This window comes from Leuresthes tenuis, unplaced genomic scaffold (assembly GCF_036924035.1).
Source record: "Leuresthes tenuis unplaced genomic scaffold, fLeuTen1.0.hap1 SCAF_11, whole genome shotgun sequence".
Lineage (NCBI taxonomy): Eukaryota > Metazoa > Chordata > Actinopteri > Atheriniformes > Atherinopsidae > Leuresthes > Leuresthes tenuis.
The window spans coordinates 24,128,362-24,145,006 of record NW_027325365.1 but is presented as its reverse complement, the minus strand read 5'-3'; the positions used below and the strand labels follow the sequence as shown (position 1 = coordinate 24,145,006).

At 39.8% G+C, this 16,645-nt stretch overlaps 1 protein-coding gene across 3 annotated transcripts in view; it reads left to right on the top strand.

Annotated features, from left to right (window-relative positions):
• aff2 (AF4/FMR2 family, member 2) overlaps positions 1 to 16,645 on the top strand; it is a 179,445-nt gene that overhangs the window by 49,057 nt on the left and 113,743 nt on the right. For all 3 annotated transcript variants that reach the window (XM_072396214.1, XM_072396213.1, XM_072396212.1), the window contains exons 3-4: positions 5,687 to 6,338; positions 6,614 to 7,047. In XM_072396214.1, the coding sequence (XP_072252315.1) occupies positions 5,687 to 6,338; positions 6,614 to 7,047 (1,086 nt within the window). The remainder of the gene's footprint in view (positions 1 to 5,686; positions 6,339 to 6,613; positions 7,048 to 16,645) is intronic.

Here is a 16,645-nt window from a genome sequence, read left to right as displayed (position 1 = left end):
TGAGGTTCAGGGGCAGTGGAAGAAAATGAGAGGTTGTTCCGATAATTAATCCAATCTTAGGTGCCTCTACGCTCCAACTAATGGTTTCAAACTAATTAATGGTGCTGAGGTGAAGTCAAGATGTGTATCTATGTGTATATATATATATATATATATATATATATATATATATATATAAAGACAAACCCAGGCTGACTGTGGGCTGGCTGACTCAAAGGGAGAGATCTTTGACACTATGCTTGCTGTAATAAGCATCATGCATGTTGGTGTCCACAGAAAGTTTTTTTTTTCTTTTTTTTTTTCTTTTATTTGTTCTAAGTAGGAAGTGTGTATACTTATGTTCTAACAATTGTCAGGTAAGGTTCATTAGACGTTTCTGTTTCTTCAAACAGAAGACGATGATGTTTTTTCTATTATTTTTTGATCTCCTAGGTAGAGCCTAGGAATCATCTGAGAAAAGTGGGGTGACTGTGAGTTGCCTCAGCTCTTAGGGGCTCCAGAAGCTGTAGCTCTACCCCACATCCTTTTGAAGTATAACATTTGATATTCTGTGAATTTGTTAGAAGTGTGAACTTTGCTCCATTTAAAAAAACAAAAATATAGATATGGAAAGTGTCTACAGTCAGACATTAGTCACTTTTACAACCATTTTAATTCAGACATACCTTTGACAGGCACAGTACACGGGCAGTATTTATTCATTTATGCAAGTTTGGACGATAAATCAAGAAAGGTTGAATGTATTAACTTAGTTTTCTTACTTCAACACATAACGTTCCCCTGACTATTAATTTTAGCCTAACAAGCATGTTGTGGTAATGTTCATGTTTATGTTTATGCATTTAGCAGACACTTTTATCCAAAGCGACTTACAATTAATGTAAAACTAATCAGCGTAAAAAGGGAGGCAGTTGACAATATAGCTTCTGAATTAGTGGTGTGATAGAGGTCCCTTATTGGCTTCAAAGTCATGAAGGTCAGTGTGCTTGTTGTCAGCCTTTGGTTAAATGTTATGTTTCCCTTCACTTGGGTTTCCTGTGCAGTGAGTCAGACATAAAGAAGAGAGGAGATGACATTTAGCATAGATTCATATGCTTATCGTCTTTGATTCTTTGAAAAACACAAACACTGAACTATGCTGTCATTTTCTTTCTTAATGACACAGATTGTTGGATTCCTCTGACAAGATCATATGTGAAATTACTCCCTCCTGTTGATTAATGTGAGTGTTGTCAGTGATGCATAATGTTACTTGGTCTAAACTAATCAGATTCCCCTCCCTGCTCATTTTACCAGGTATGAAGCTAACATATTCCGTTGTTGCAAAGTGAATAAAAAAGTCGCACATCTAAGAGGTGCTTTAATTTGTAGTGAGACAAAGATATGTGAGAAATCTTTGGGTAAGGTAGCATCATCTCATAAAAGAGACATAAGTGCAATCATCATCACTGACATATTAGATGAAAACTTCCTAGTTCAGTTATTAGCCCATTAGCCCAGTTAGCATAGTGACAAATCTAATTTTACTTGTCAAAAACCCACATCTGTTCAAATTTTACAATAATAGTATCTATATATTTATATACTAGCTCTTTTCAACTAATCTTCATTCTCCATCCACTTTATCTCTCACTGCTTCTAAACTTGAAAAATGGCTTTGGCATTCCTTGCTATTTTCTCTTGCTGATTTATTTGCCAGACAAGAGATCTATTTATTTTTATGCTCACTTTACTTTATCAATTCTGTGACTTTAGCAATGCCTATACAAGATCAATGCACTTCTTCTGGGTTTGCGCCTGAGCGTACCGAAATGCTTTTGAAGAGATCTACATCAGCCTTTTTTGTAAATGAACGCATATCGGATTTATAGAGCTGAAATGGTTTCTGGTCTCTGTGCTACTGTATTTTTTGTCATCATTTTCCATCATCAGTTTGTCTTTTTCACTCTGTATCTATTTATCTATCACATATTCGTCACTCTGCTTCTGTCTTTCTCCCTTTCTCCAGTATTCATTCTCTCTGTCAGCTATTAGCTAATCCCTCTTCTAATCCTGTTAAGGAGCGTTAGCAGCTATTTGGGATGATCTATTCACACACATACACACACACACCCACATACTCACACACATACACACACACCCACATACTCTCTCACACACACACACAGGTATTCATCCTCTCTTTCTTCTCTGTTTTCCATTTTACTTCTCTGTAAATGTGTTTTCTGTTCCTCTTCAGCCACCAGATCTTTTATTCATGAGCCCGAGATGGAGAAGAGATGGGATAATTTATTCACTGCTAACTTAGGCTCACCATGGTGTGTAGTGTTTGTGTGTGTGTGTATACACAGAAATGACTTCTGTTAAGATTATTTGAATGCTATTCTGTCCTTTTTTATATGCTTATGTTGTGAGTATGGCTTGATTATTTGCCCTGTTTCATTTCTACGTAGTTTTTTTTCTGCTTTATTAGTAGAAAATGAAGGATACAGTAACATGTGTAGGGGCACGGCAGAGGAGTTATGTTGCTCCCAGTTGCTTAGGTTTCTGTACAGGTTTACTGATTATTTTTCTTAAACAAATTATATTGTCAGACTTATTCTATGGTTTGTAACCATTGTGGAGGCTCTCTCGTGTTTCCTATCCGTTAAGTAAAAAATTTAAACAATTTAATGTCATTTATGAAACATCTTTTTGGATCTGTAATTTTTCTCATCAGAGCTTAGAAGTGAGCAGCTTGAAGTGGAATTCATTGATCTCCAGATGTTGTCTGGAGAATCAGCCGTTTCATTCAAGTATAATACACTGTAGCACGTTAATGGACCCATTATTACCATTGGAAATGCTCTGATTTAGTGAGGGGGGGCAACTGGAAGAGCATGCAGGTGGCAGGACACAACACAAGAGATGCTACGGTTAGCAAATAATCAATTCAAATTGGATTTCTTGAACTTACAGGTGTTTTGGGGTCTGTGTTTACTGACAGAAAGCTCTTAATGCTGTTGCTCATAATTCTTACTCCTTCTGGTTTTGCAGAAACTAATAGAATGTCATAACAGAAACGTGATCAGTCTGTGCTAGTGGGAGCATGTTTGGTGTGAAAGCTCCAAACAATTATCAGCCTTTTTATGAGGAAGAATTGATGCACATTGGGGGAAATGGAAACATGACATGCCTCACCAGCTGTTTCCAGTCTGAGTTGGTAAAAGATAAACTCATATGACTGATTGGCATTTACTCAGATATGATCAAATATCCCAGATATTCCAAGAGATGAGAGAAGTACTTATAAAGGAGCTCTCTTCTCTTTCTTGTTGTGGGTGTCTGCTGCAGTTCCTTCCTGGAGATTTTTCTTCCAGCCAGGACAAATACTTCTTTAACTGAATTAAAGCCATGAGGAATGTAGAATGTACCCTCTTGCTACGCTGCGCAGTCTAGTTTATGCACTTAAACCCCCTTAATGGAACCTTGTCTGATAGACATTTCTTTTCAAAATAGAATTTTAAAAGATCACTTCAGATTTGCTTTGCTACTGAATGGAAAACCGACTAATGTATTTCCATTAAAAGTCGGTAGGACATTCATGGTGCCTACAAAATTAATCCTAATGACTATGGTGACCAATTTATTTTTTTATCCAGCGCCACCATCAGGACAAATTTTTAATCTATTACTTTCCTTTACAACCAAAATCAAAATACTATAGATGTTCCCATTAGTCTCAGTTTGTCTGCTTGGTTTCTAATGGTTTATGCCACTAAACTAATATGGAAAGCATTATGCCTGCTAAACATGAAGGCTAGAATTTTGGTGGGAGCATGTTTAACAATTCCCATTTTTTACCTGAAGTTCTCTCTGCAGAGCATGGAACAAACCAAATGGACAAACAAAATGGAACAAACACATGGATTTTAGTTCCACCAGGTTAATAAACCCATGTCAAACCATTCTAATTATATTAGAAAAAAAAGGCATTACAATAATATTATCCTCAAATTGTGCTTAAATGACCCTCTATTAGAGCACATGCTAGGGTAGTGCCAAAATCATTGTCAAAGTTGTGAAGTGTTTAACACACACACAACTCCCTCCTCAACAATGATACATCTCAACGGATCGCTGCATGTTATGAGATGGTTATTTGGTCATTGACTAAAGCTGTTTGCAGAGAGAAAAACAAAAAGCACAGATACATAGCCAGGATTACAGAACTTTAGAGATAAATAAAGGACAAATGAATCTTTAGGGCTTTCCGCATATGCCTTTGAAGCCACGTTTGATGTCCCTCTGTTTCGCATTGGTGTCATGGGTGAAAGTACAGAGGCTGCATGTGGGGTCTGAGTTTATTCACCCTATATTGGTGAGGGAGGTTGAAACAGAGGTGAAACAGCCTATGTGCTGGCTGGCGTTGCAGAACTTGCCACTCTAATCAACAAGGCTGTTGACACTCAGCTGATTCTGTGACACTGAGTGTGTAAGCACACATTGATGCCAGGCTGAGTCTCCTCTGTCTGACATATGCAAACTAGCCAGGAGGAACAGCAGCACATTAAACAGGATGCCTTTTTTTTGTCGATAAGATTCAACCACGATATTAATTCATATTTCTTTATTTCGACCTGAACCGCTGAAGGACTAGATTTGAGATTTTTTTTTTACTCACAATTACTGTGAAAATGCACATAGTTTTAAAAAAGCAACACTCCCAAGTAGATCTGTTCATTATTTAGTTAATTCCTATTAAATAAATTTGTTGCTTTTTACAGAAATATTACCTAAACTGAGCTATCTTTCCATCCCTTTTAAAATCATATACAATCCAAACAAATGTGCTTTTAACTTGTCTTGACAAAGCTCTTCCTTCTATTTTAACCTTCAAACCTACCGTACATTTGTTTAACACTATTACTCCACGTAGAGGTTATTGGTCACACAGGCTGCCAACGAGTTTAACTTTGTGGGTGAGAAAATCATTTAAACAAACAACTAAACAGACGTATAATAAATTATTGATCTCAATTGCTGTTTCCATTGTGCATCATTTGTCTGCAATTCATGATGAAATGTCAGGCTTGAATTATATACTGTAGATCGTTTATAATTGAGTCTTGGCTGATGATTAATTCTTGCTTCACTGTTTGTTGTTCAGGCTGAAAAGAACTCCACTGTTCTTTGTTTCCTCTCCTTTCATGACTTTTTGTAAGAAGCTTGTAAAATATAGAATATCTGCAACCACTGCTGATTGCCCATGTTCTTTAAAAAATGTCTAATGATCATATCGTGGAATTCATCATTCACTGACATAAAAGTTTCCCTTGAGCTATTTTGAGGAACAGCTCAGCATTACCATGTAGCAGGTGAGGTGCTATACCATCACATAAGTAGAGCCTGTCCTGTCCTCCAAGTAATGATTGGCTGAGAATCTGGGGTCAGGCTAATAATGATTCCTGCCCCATTAATTTTACTGCTTCAGCCTGGACCAGACCCTCTTAAAGATGGCGTGTATTTAATTAATCATCCCATCTGATGTCTGGTCAGTGGTCACCCTATCCATCTCTCACTATTCCATTCCATATGAATAAAGAGGGCTTTTCATCAAGTCTGGGTGAAAGTGAAAAATGGGCAACTTAATTAATGTGCTTCTGTGTCTCCCTCCCTTCTTTTTCTACTTTCTTTCTCTGGTCAGACTAATAAAGGTGATGCGTTGGCCAGTCGCGTCCAGAACACACTGGGATCCTATGAAGAAATGAAAGACCTGCTGACCAGCCACTCCAACCAGAGCCACTTGGTGGGGATTCCCAAAGGCAGCGCTGCAAACAACAACCTGCAGCAAACACCGAGCTCTTCAGCCACCGATAGAACCAACATAGAGTCCCAGGTTTTCAACGAGGCCCTGAGAGGAGGAATGGGCGGAGGAGGAGGAGCAGAGGGAAGTGGGGAGAAGAGGATGGGAAGTGCACCGTCTTCATCCTCTGCTTCAATGCAACCGCCGGCTGGGACCACATCGACAACCAGCTCAGCAACGGCCCCACATCAGAATTCCAAAAAGTCACGAAACTCCATGGACTGGTCAAGGGGAGGCCATGGACAGAGCACCCAAGTCACTGGCCTCGTTCTGGGGCAGGGGCAAGTCGCAGCAGGAGCAGCAGGCAGCAGGGGGAAAATGACCTTATTAGAAGAACAGCAAATGCAAAAGCACGATGAACTGTTTAGCTCATTTAAAGATGAACTTGGTCTGAAAGAAGATTCTAGTCCAGCTTCCTCCTCATCATCCTCCTCCTCCTCCTCTTCCTCTAGAAGACACTCATCTCATGCATCTAAAACCCATCCCCTCCCAGGTAAGTTCTACATTAAGAGGCCTTAAAAGAATAGTTTGACATTTGAGAAATCTAATCATTTGATGAGTACATTAGATAAATTAAGCCTAAAACCTGTAAACAGGGGAAAGAGCTAGCTTAGCTCAGTCCAATGTTGAACATAATTAGCTTGTTATCTTTCATACCAACAAAAACCTCATATTTTGCTTAGAGCACAAACATTAGAGCTGTCTCTTTTTAAAGGGATTTTTGGTGGTTTCAGATTTTAGGTCTTATTTTTTCCCTCTCTTTTCCAGATGGTGGCAATTTTCGATCCTCAGCCATAGATGGATGTCACTTTAAGTCTTCCACTAACACAGAAAATGGCGGACTTTTTAAATCCTCCCCGTTTGAAAATGAAACGGTTTCTCACCTGTCTTCAACCTCCTCTCCGCTGGCTTCGACATCGGTTCTGACAACTCCGACTCCTGGTCTAACAACCCCCACATCCGGGCTGACTACACCCACCTTCCCACCCGGTAGCCTGTCTGGGAAGCCGATTGCTGTACAGCAGAAGCCCACAGCATATGTCCGACCAATGGATGGCCAGGACCAAGCACCTAGTGATTCTCCCCAGCTGAAACCACCTCTGGTGGCCACAGAGGTGTTTAACAACAGCCAGTCTTTTGGTGGAACCTCTGCAAATGTGAAGAATAAACTCCCAAAGCTGAATCTAAACCATACGGTGGAGGTAAGACGAGCACTGTTACTTCTTATCTACGATTTATCAAATAATTGAAAAATTATAGGTCTTATGATAAGTAATTAAAAAGGGGATCAAGTAATCCCAACATTTTAAAACAATCTTTTTATTTTACAAAGCGTTTATTGATATTTTTTGCGCGCAAAATTTCTCTTACAGCGACGACATTTGAGATACGTTGTGATACGTTCGATTTTTAGAGAGTTTATCTGCATAGAATGTGCCGACTTTAACAGAGCCTGTAGATCAAGTCTATATTTGTCCCCAAATTTTCTAAGAAGCCACTTCAAACCCACAAAAACTGTAGATCTGAATTACCCTCTGTAAAAAAATGGCTGTAACGTGATCAATAATCCTCCCAAAAACTTGAATATTTGGGATTTATCCATAATGTCAGATTAAATAATATAGATTGATCTATTAAGGTTAAGAAAGATGGACAAATAAAACGTGTAAAGTGGGATTCTGTGATTGAGTTGGCGTTGAATTAGACCAAAGCTTAGCTTGACTTCTAACTAATTGTAACCCAGCGCTGCTGTTTATGGTGTCCCTGTCCAATGCTGGCATGTCAAATCGATGTCTTTACAGATCCACGGAAAAACAGGTCAACATTTCAACATAAAGGCTCAAAAATCGTACAATAGCTACATTTTCCCCCCTCAGTTTTCTACTGCGATACAGCCCCTGACACTCTACCGATGACCCTTCCAAGATGCCTTGAGTATCTACATCGCTTCCAACCACTAATAGTTACTGATGGGAGTTAAAAGTATGTGGTTAGGGTTAACGTAACACAATGGTGTACATTCACATTTTAAAGCCTGGACTGTGTATTGGACATGTAGACAGACGTTCCTGTGACACTCTTTTTGGTGAGATTGCACTGGATGTGCATTCTGTTGGCCCGGGGTGGGAAAACTTAAGTGAAAAAGTTCTTACAGGTGCTGAAATTCCTTGGAAATGCTTACATGTTAATCTGCTGTTTGACTGAGTGGAAAAGTGGTCACATTTGGGATACAGTGCTTGGAACTATAATTGCACTGCTTCTGTGGTAAATTGTTATCTTTTTTAATGGTGTGTCACTTAGATGAAGGAACAGAATAGTACCTGTTTGTTAGTCACAGCCAATAAAGTGAGGGCAGCCAAAGCAGTAGCAACGGGCATTAACTCTTCCATCTCCTGCCATTTTTGTCCTTTTTGATCAAGGAGATAAAGGGCACTTGCACCAACTCGGGTTAATGGCAGATTGATTTTCAAAGAACCATCAATGATTACACAGTGGGTTATCCAGGATGTGTGTTTGAGGGTTGAAAATGAGCAGTAAGCAGAAAATTGGTTTTGGTCTATAAGCAATGAATTTGATCACTTGTGTGGATTTGAAGACGATTCTTTCAAAAAGGCTCAAGGAGCTTATGGGCTTTCTTCCTCAAAGAGTATCACATCTTTCACATTTTCAATAAAGAATGTTTATTCAGATTGACGGTCATGCTGGTTAGACAGGTTATATTCGAGCACAGTGAACTTAAAATGAAGAAATTTGCCACCATGTAAAAAACATAATTTTAACGTCTGATTTTCTTATTATAATTAAGTGAAGTGGTCAGTTAAGCGTATATTACTGTTTGAGGTTGATGCAGTTTATCACCATGGTGCTTTTTCCTGTCAAACTAACAAGCAACATGCGATTGTTGAAGAGCAAGAGGATGAGATCAGAGAGACTTTTTGATATTTGATCTTTCAGTCAGACCCTGACACCAGGCTTTAGTGCAGCGCCTCTAAAACAAAGCACTTCAGGGGAAGCCTGATGACGGAGGAAGTTTGCACAGCTTGTTCGGTGAAACTGGGGAGCGGAGCTGCTGGTAGGTGCGACAAAAGTAACCTGAACTGACCGCACGCATCTGGCTGGTACAAAATTGGTTAATTGGCTTGTCTGTAGATGTTGGTGGCTGATTAACGCATGTTTTTGGGGCCTTGGATGAATGGAGTTGGAAAAAAAACAAAAAACCTGACCCCAACAACTGCACTGAACCACATCTGCGCTGTCACTCAAGCTCATTACTAAGTGAGGAAAAAGGTTCAGTAAGTGCACTGCAAACATGACGTCTGCCTTTTTTCTTTGATGTTTCGTTTTTGTTTGATTTTTGCTGACACCTATTTTAATCCCATGTTCACATAGAAACCAATCGCTCTCAAAAGGGAGCAAACAGTAGGGGCCTCTTTAAGGGCTCGCTTGACTTGAACGTAAACAGCTTGTTAGTCACTTCATAGATATGTCATTCAGACATTCCCATTCAGCGCTCATTTCCAATCTGTTTGTGTTCGACAGCCAAAATTCTATTTGAATTAAAGAGCAAAAAAAGTAGCCTATGACTGATAATTAATTTCAGCATGCAGATGTAATACATGATGAAACAGACACCAACCAACTTAACACTTAACATTATTCATGAGCATCTGGTTGAGATGGTTAACAGTGACACATACTGTCATTTTGCTTCTGATGTCACAAGTCTGACTGCTTGTTTGTGTTTTTTGATCCCAGTTCCCTGTATTGTCTATCTATCTATCTTTGTTTCTCTCACTCACTCTCCTTCTTGAAACAGCAGGAGACGCCAGTTTTGATGATGATGTGTCTGTATGTCAGAGTGTGTGTGTGTGTGTTTGGCATGAGACTAGTTGACAGGCGAGTAGTCATCCATATCGAGCAAACCAGCTGTTCCTGTGCTTTGATAAAGCTGATTTGTGCGAATGTTTGTGTGTGTGTGTGTGTGTGTGTGTAGCTCTGCAAATGAGCCCGAGATGGAGCTTTGAGCATATGGCACTAAGAAGGAGAAAGCATGGGAGACAGTGGAGAGAAGGAGGGAATCAAAATATACTTCACTTTCAACACTCTGTTACGGAGGCTGCGAGTGAGAACAAGTGCATCCATAGCCACAAGTGCTTTCTTCCACTTTGTTTTCACCCACACGTCCACGGATGCGCCTTTATTGCCTGCTTACCGTTTAGTTTTCACTCCTCTCATGTTCACTCTGATGAGAGTTTATTGGAAGGAAAGTGTAAACTCGCGTCAGATGGAGGGGGAGGTGAGGGGAGAAGATGAGAATTATGGTTGTGGGGGAGAGAAAAGGAAGAAGGGGATTGAGAGAGACAATGACTGACTGATTACAGCACCTTGTTATGGCTGTGTTTGCTCTGGTTTGATGAGTTCTTGGTTGCGTTCTGCAGCTCAAACAGCAGCGTAACATAGGATCGAACCAGAAAGCAAATGAAAGGCTTCAACGTACACATTCACAAGCAAGAGTAAAGATGTCCTCTTTACACCTTTCAATCTGTAAATGGTTAACTAAGACTTCAGCTGTCCTGTAACCAGAGCAGTTCTAACACACACATGAATGTAAAACCAGTCAAAGAGCCCGTATACGGGATCGATTTATCGTGTAATGGTTTTGAAATTAGGTAAGGCGCCATGGATGTGTTGAAAATACTCACTATGTGGCTAATAGTTCTGTTGCTACATGTGTCGTCCGTGTTGTGCGTGTCCGTGCATGAGCAATAAGCCTTTAAACCGCTGTGGAAGCTTTCTGTTAGCACTATAGAGTTATTGATTAGTCCTTTATTCCCGTGTGTGTGTGTGTGTGTAAAGTAGATCGAGAGAGGAAGAGGGAAGGACTGATAACACTATTGATTGTTTCCTAACAGTTACAGTAGGCCTAAATCCACTTCAGCGCCCAAACACACACACACACACACACACACTCTCAGACATTCAGTTGTCAGCAGCTCAGAGAGGCACTGCATGATTTGACTTCGAATCAATTCAGTTCATTATGTTTAGTGATTTCCACTGTGGGCTGAGTGCAGAAACAAGCCGCCAAATGCGTCTAGTCAAAATTAGAAAAAAACTTAAAGTTTCTCCCATATCTACTCACCTGTACCCCGTCTCCACTGACCTCAGAGGAACATGCAGTCATGTGGAAAGGGTGTGCATTCTTTCAGTTGTAAAGTTTTTCATGATTTAGAATAATTTAGGTAAACTCACTATTAGGAAATAAAGTATTTTCAACAACAGCATATTACTTGTTTGATGAATGAATTAAAAGTGTGAAGAACTAACTCCACTATCAGTGCTTTCATGGGTATTAAGAGGGTAAGCAGCAGCCAGGTGCTGCTAATCAAATGCACTTTATTAACTGATCATCAGTTCACCAAGCAAGCTCACCTCAAAGTCAGACTGCACAATGCTCAGAGAAACTGGGTGGGAAAAAAGCCAATAAGAGCTCTGTATAACAAAGAGTCAAACGTGAGGCTGTCTGACAGCTAAAGCTTGGCTGAAACTGGCTCATCAACAGGACAATGATCCAAATCGACAACAGAATCAAGGTGGCGCAATGACCCGGTCAAAGTCCAGACCTGGACCTGACTGAAATGCTGTGGTGGGATGTTAAAGAGACGTTTATTTAACGAATGTCTGCTGAACTCACATAACTGAAGCAACGCTGTAAAGAAGACTGGGCTAAAATTCCTCCACAATGATCTCATACGTGGAGTTTACACATTACTTCTGCATTTTGGTTTCCTTTTTTTCTTTTTTTTCTATAGCTAACAACAAAAAGTGTAGCGTGTCACACGTTGGTGTTCATTCCAGGCGGTATTTACCTCATTATAAGTTCCATTACGACCGTGCAGCGTTCTATTTTATTCTGATACGTATAACCTTAAAACTAAGAGGGTTTATCTTCCTTTTTCGCAAAACAGGGTTTTGCCGATGAATAATCAGCTAGTTGCCATGGTAACTCTTTTGGTCTATTGTTTGGTGCTTGTTTGGCCATTTCTATATTTTTGTCAGTGTGAGCAAATGAGTCTGAACAAAAAAAATTTAGATCTACAAACAATGAGCCAAAATCCCAAATGTTTCTGTCGATCTGCGACTAAGTCAGATGATAAAAGGTGTTTTTGTCACCGCTCACAGGCACCATGCGACCTATTCTCAGTGTAAGACATACATTCAGTCCTATAAGGAAAAAACTCAATTGTATTGTCTTTGACTGTAAGGTTCAGAATGTTTGTACAAAAATGCGGTAAAAAGTGACTAAACTTGTGTCCGCAATGAGGAAAAGCCAGCAGAGGAACACTTCACTGAAACGTGGGGTCACTGTGCTTTCAGTGGCATTCTGCTGCTTGCCGTCTCATTCAGGTAAACAACATCCAAGTCAAGTGGATACGCATGTATATTTGTGAAGCCCTGCGAGCAATCCGGCAAGAAGGTAAACACAGAGGTGACAGGTGACATTTGCAACAGCACTGTGACAAGTTTAATTTACATGTGGTTCAAAGTATAGAGCTGATGTAATTTCACACTGATTTGGAGGCCTGCTGCGGTCTTTTCCGTCAGGCGCGTGTGGAGGAACACACGGCGCCTCGCCACTAATGTAGCGGTAAATAAGAAGCAGGGTAGACTAAGACCTCCAGTCAGTAATCACTGTGAGGCTAACACAAACCAAATCAATTCTGCTCTCAGAGAAAGCCTTCATTTATGCCTTTTTTGGATGAAAAGATTCTGCCTTTATGTTACACATGCGCTTGATAAAAGGAACACGCTGAGGTGCATCTATGAAAATGGATGTCAGCCGCAGAAGCAGGCTCAGCTGACTTTTGATGGACATTCCACAGTGTGCTTTTTTCCCCGCTAAAATTCTTTCTGACAATGTTCTTTATGTTTCAACGGGAGCTTGAATATGAATTGTTCTCTAATGTGTAGCGATGGACGGACAAGCTCACGGACACGGGTGAAACTGCTCAACTACAGACAAATTAGACATGCTTTTAAAATGTTTTGCTCCCACCCGTGCTGGACTGGATGATTTCTGTACAGAATATTTCTTACTAAATTACATGTTTAGAGAAGTGCAAATGGTGCAATCACTACCTGTGATGGTATGGGATGTTTTAGAGAACAAGTTTAGATCTGGTATGGTTAAACTTAATATTGCTCCAGCTGTCACAGATGTTTCAGGGCAACCATCTATCAGAGTTGCTTGAAGGTACCAGATGATGTCATGTGCTATTTGCATAGTAATTTGTTACATTAAGCATCTCTGAGGAAGATAAGCCAGTGCAATTTAGCACCAGCTGTGCTGATTTATTGGCGAATGCTTGTCAAGACGTACTTAAATCCTTCTGCCGTGGTTAAAAAATGGTTGTTTGGGACTTTGCTGAGCTTGCAGCCAAAACAGTTTACACATAGCTAACTTTCTTAGCAGCCTGAACAGCCAGTGAAGGGACATTTTAAAGCTGCTGTAATAGGTTCTCAGCCTCAGAGCTCTCATCACTCCAGATTCCACACATCTGTATTCAGTAATCAAATCATTGTACTACTTTCAGCACCAAAAGGGCAGACAAAAAGAAAACAGCAACTGCCTTAACTTAGCGGGGCAGTAAAAGAGCCCAAGATTCCCATCATATTTTGGTCGTGAATGGAGATGACATCATCATCAGCCCATTGAACACACATCTTAGAATGAACAGTCATATTTGTCGCTGTCTGCTGCTGTAAAGTGGTTAGATTAAATTTCAGGCTGCTGGTCTGTTTCTGGTACCTTTGGCCTCTGAGAACCTGATGAATAAATACCTAGTTCATAAAAACGAACAAGACTAATTGCGTCAGAAAGCCTTGCTTATTAGAACTTGTAGGAGCCAGTGTAATGTCATGCTGTTGTAGTTACAGGCTTGTGCCCTTGGATGTAGTTCTATACTGCACTGATTCTGAATACACTGAAGCTTTCAGATTGTGGAAGGTCAACATGCTGCTCCTGGCTAAGAAAAATCGTTTAATCAGCTTGTTTTAGAAACTCTTACAGAATTAAAAAAATATATATTATTTTTGGTGTAAAAATTATGTTAAATCCCAAACCCAAAGAAAAGTGTTAATTGAACATGGAAAAAGGGAGTAGTGTATGTAAGTTTAACCCGATATTAGAGAAAAACTCTCTTTATTTGAGTGAATGCCACACAATAATGATGGCTATGTTTTCGTCTGAATTAAAGTGAGAAATGTCCATGGATTTCCCCGTTTATCTCACACAGAGCTATGAATTCCACACCTCTGAGCAATTGACTTATTTATAGTGCAGAAGTCAACAAATGCTCAGGGACGTGTTCATTGTTTCTACATTTATTACTGTAACTGTGCAGATGCACAGTCAGGGACATGCAGAGCATAAATAGTAAAACGCAGAGAGTTGTACATAAAGTTACGGTGTATGGAAATAGATTCTCTCAACAAATAAAGAACAGGCGAGAGAAAGTGGCGACGAGGGAAACGGGGATGAAATATTTTCTCACTTCCAGCTGAACTACAAGAGAGTTATGAGGAGTCTGCCAATGCAGCAAACAGCTGGCTTCATTTGCATAATACCCATCAGGCCCTTTTTTCCCTCAGGCTGCCTGTCAACTCACGACCGAGACATGCACCAATAAATACACACACGACACCACCTTTCACTTTATCAGTTCCTATATATTTATAGGCACCACAAGTGGTGACACTCTATCAGTCAAGTGAAACGAGGCGTCTCTGTGACTTAATGAAAACTTTTTAACACTTTAATTCATTTGATTTTCATAAAGCCAACTAATTGCTTCTGCAGAGTGGGCCATGAAATGATTGAGCTTTTATGCTGATCATAAAACGATCATAAAATCTTCTTCCAGAAACAAAGAGCTCAGTTCCATGAATCAAACGACCATCGAGTGGCTGCAGCAAGACAGAATAGAGGGCGCTCAGGGAGAAATATACTTAAAGACAACTGACATTAAGAGAGGTCTCTCATCAGCTTGACTGGCTGAGGTTGCATCGCAGCAATAGCTGCAACATGATAAGAGAGATCAAGGAGTGGGGGGGAGGGCTTTGTCACAGGATAGGAGGTGATGTTGAGTGGCGATGCAGAAGCAGCAGCCTCAGCTGACACATTGCTGACAAAGTCAATGGCTCCAGTGCTCTTTAGGTTTAACAGACCGCTTTATTCTGATAAAAACAGTGCTCACTCAGTGTAGTGGTTGTTCACTTATGGCTGCCACAGAGCAGCTTGTTATTTCAGCATGATGCTTATAGCAGACAGGAAAATGAGCCGTTTACCCTGGGGGATTAACAATATAGCTGGATTAGCCATAATGATCAGCATTGATCTGTGGTGTCACAACAATAAGCTGATAGTGTGTATTATGGCCCCTTAGAGAGCTGTCATCCCACTCCTAAATAAATCTCCGCTCACCGGCACACCGCTGTAGTGTGCCATTTTTCGAGAGCCTCGTCGGGTAAATCTGCTGTTTAAAATGTTTCTGGCCACCAACTACCGGTCAGTCTAAGGTCGGTGGTTTAAGTCGGGGCAGGGCAGAGCGCTCGGCACACAGCGGCTCCCCTGTGATCACTGACCGCGGGTCACGGCAGTCAATCCCTGCACTTTCACAGCAGCTTCCACAACTTCTGCTGGAGCGATTTAGGAGGCAGCAGGAGCATGTAGCTGATGTCATATTGGTTCATACAGTCAAGACTTAAAGCCATAAAGCCAGAATATTGGTAAAATTTGACAGTAGCACCACCACAGTGTAAAGTCTTTCAGTAAGAAGTAAAGTTCCTGAAATTATGAGTGGCACTGTGTGATAACAACCCTAACAAAGCACTTTTAATGCAGAAATATTCCTATTACAGGGTTATATTATAGTATATAATGAAATAAAAGTATATGAATTAAAAGATATAAAACTTCACTTTTGATGATTTTATTATTATTTTATTATTTTCAGCAGTTCCGTGAACAAATTACTTCAATGGAAAATGAGTTGGTTTATGTATCACACTAAGTTTCCATTAAGTTCACAATAATCTCTTCAACTTTAATAATTACCATGACAATTTGGGATTTTACTTAGTATATGCACCAATAATAAAGCTCATAAAACTACTAAAACTTTTAAAATAAGACGTGTCTATAAGACAGAATCAGCTCATAATGCCACTCGATTTTTATTGTACTTTTAATGGCAGAAATTCCTTATATGGGAATTAATCAATTCACCAAACTGAGTTTGTGCACTTGGGAGGGTTGAAAGTATGGTCAAATTGGTAAACCAGCCTTTCAGAGGACAATGTTAGATTTTGTATGAAAAATGTACAAATTGTCTCATTTACATATAGCTTATTCTTAACAATAATATTTGGACTAAGACTAATTATAAGCTTGGATTAATCAAATTCTTTTTCTCGTATTATAGAATAATGAAATAATTGTGGAACGTGACAGCTGTTTTTTTGGCAGTGAGTACATTTACACAGAAATCATTGTGTTAGTTTGACCAAAACTGGACTTTTAATTTCCACCCGAATTCCTGTTGCTGCATGTTTGCCTGCATGTTAGTTGTAGAAACCCTATCAGGTTAGAATGTGTGGCACCTTTTTCAAAGATTGTTCACTACTTTTCTTTCCTCACTTATTCTGACACAAAAGTTAATGCAAATGAGCTAAAATGTACAATGAATGTCTTTTATCAGGTGTCAAAGAAATGGAATGATGTAGGTAAAACAAGTAGTT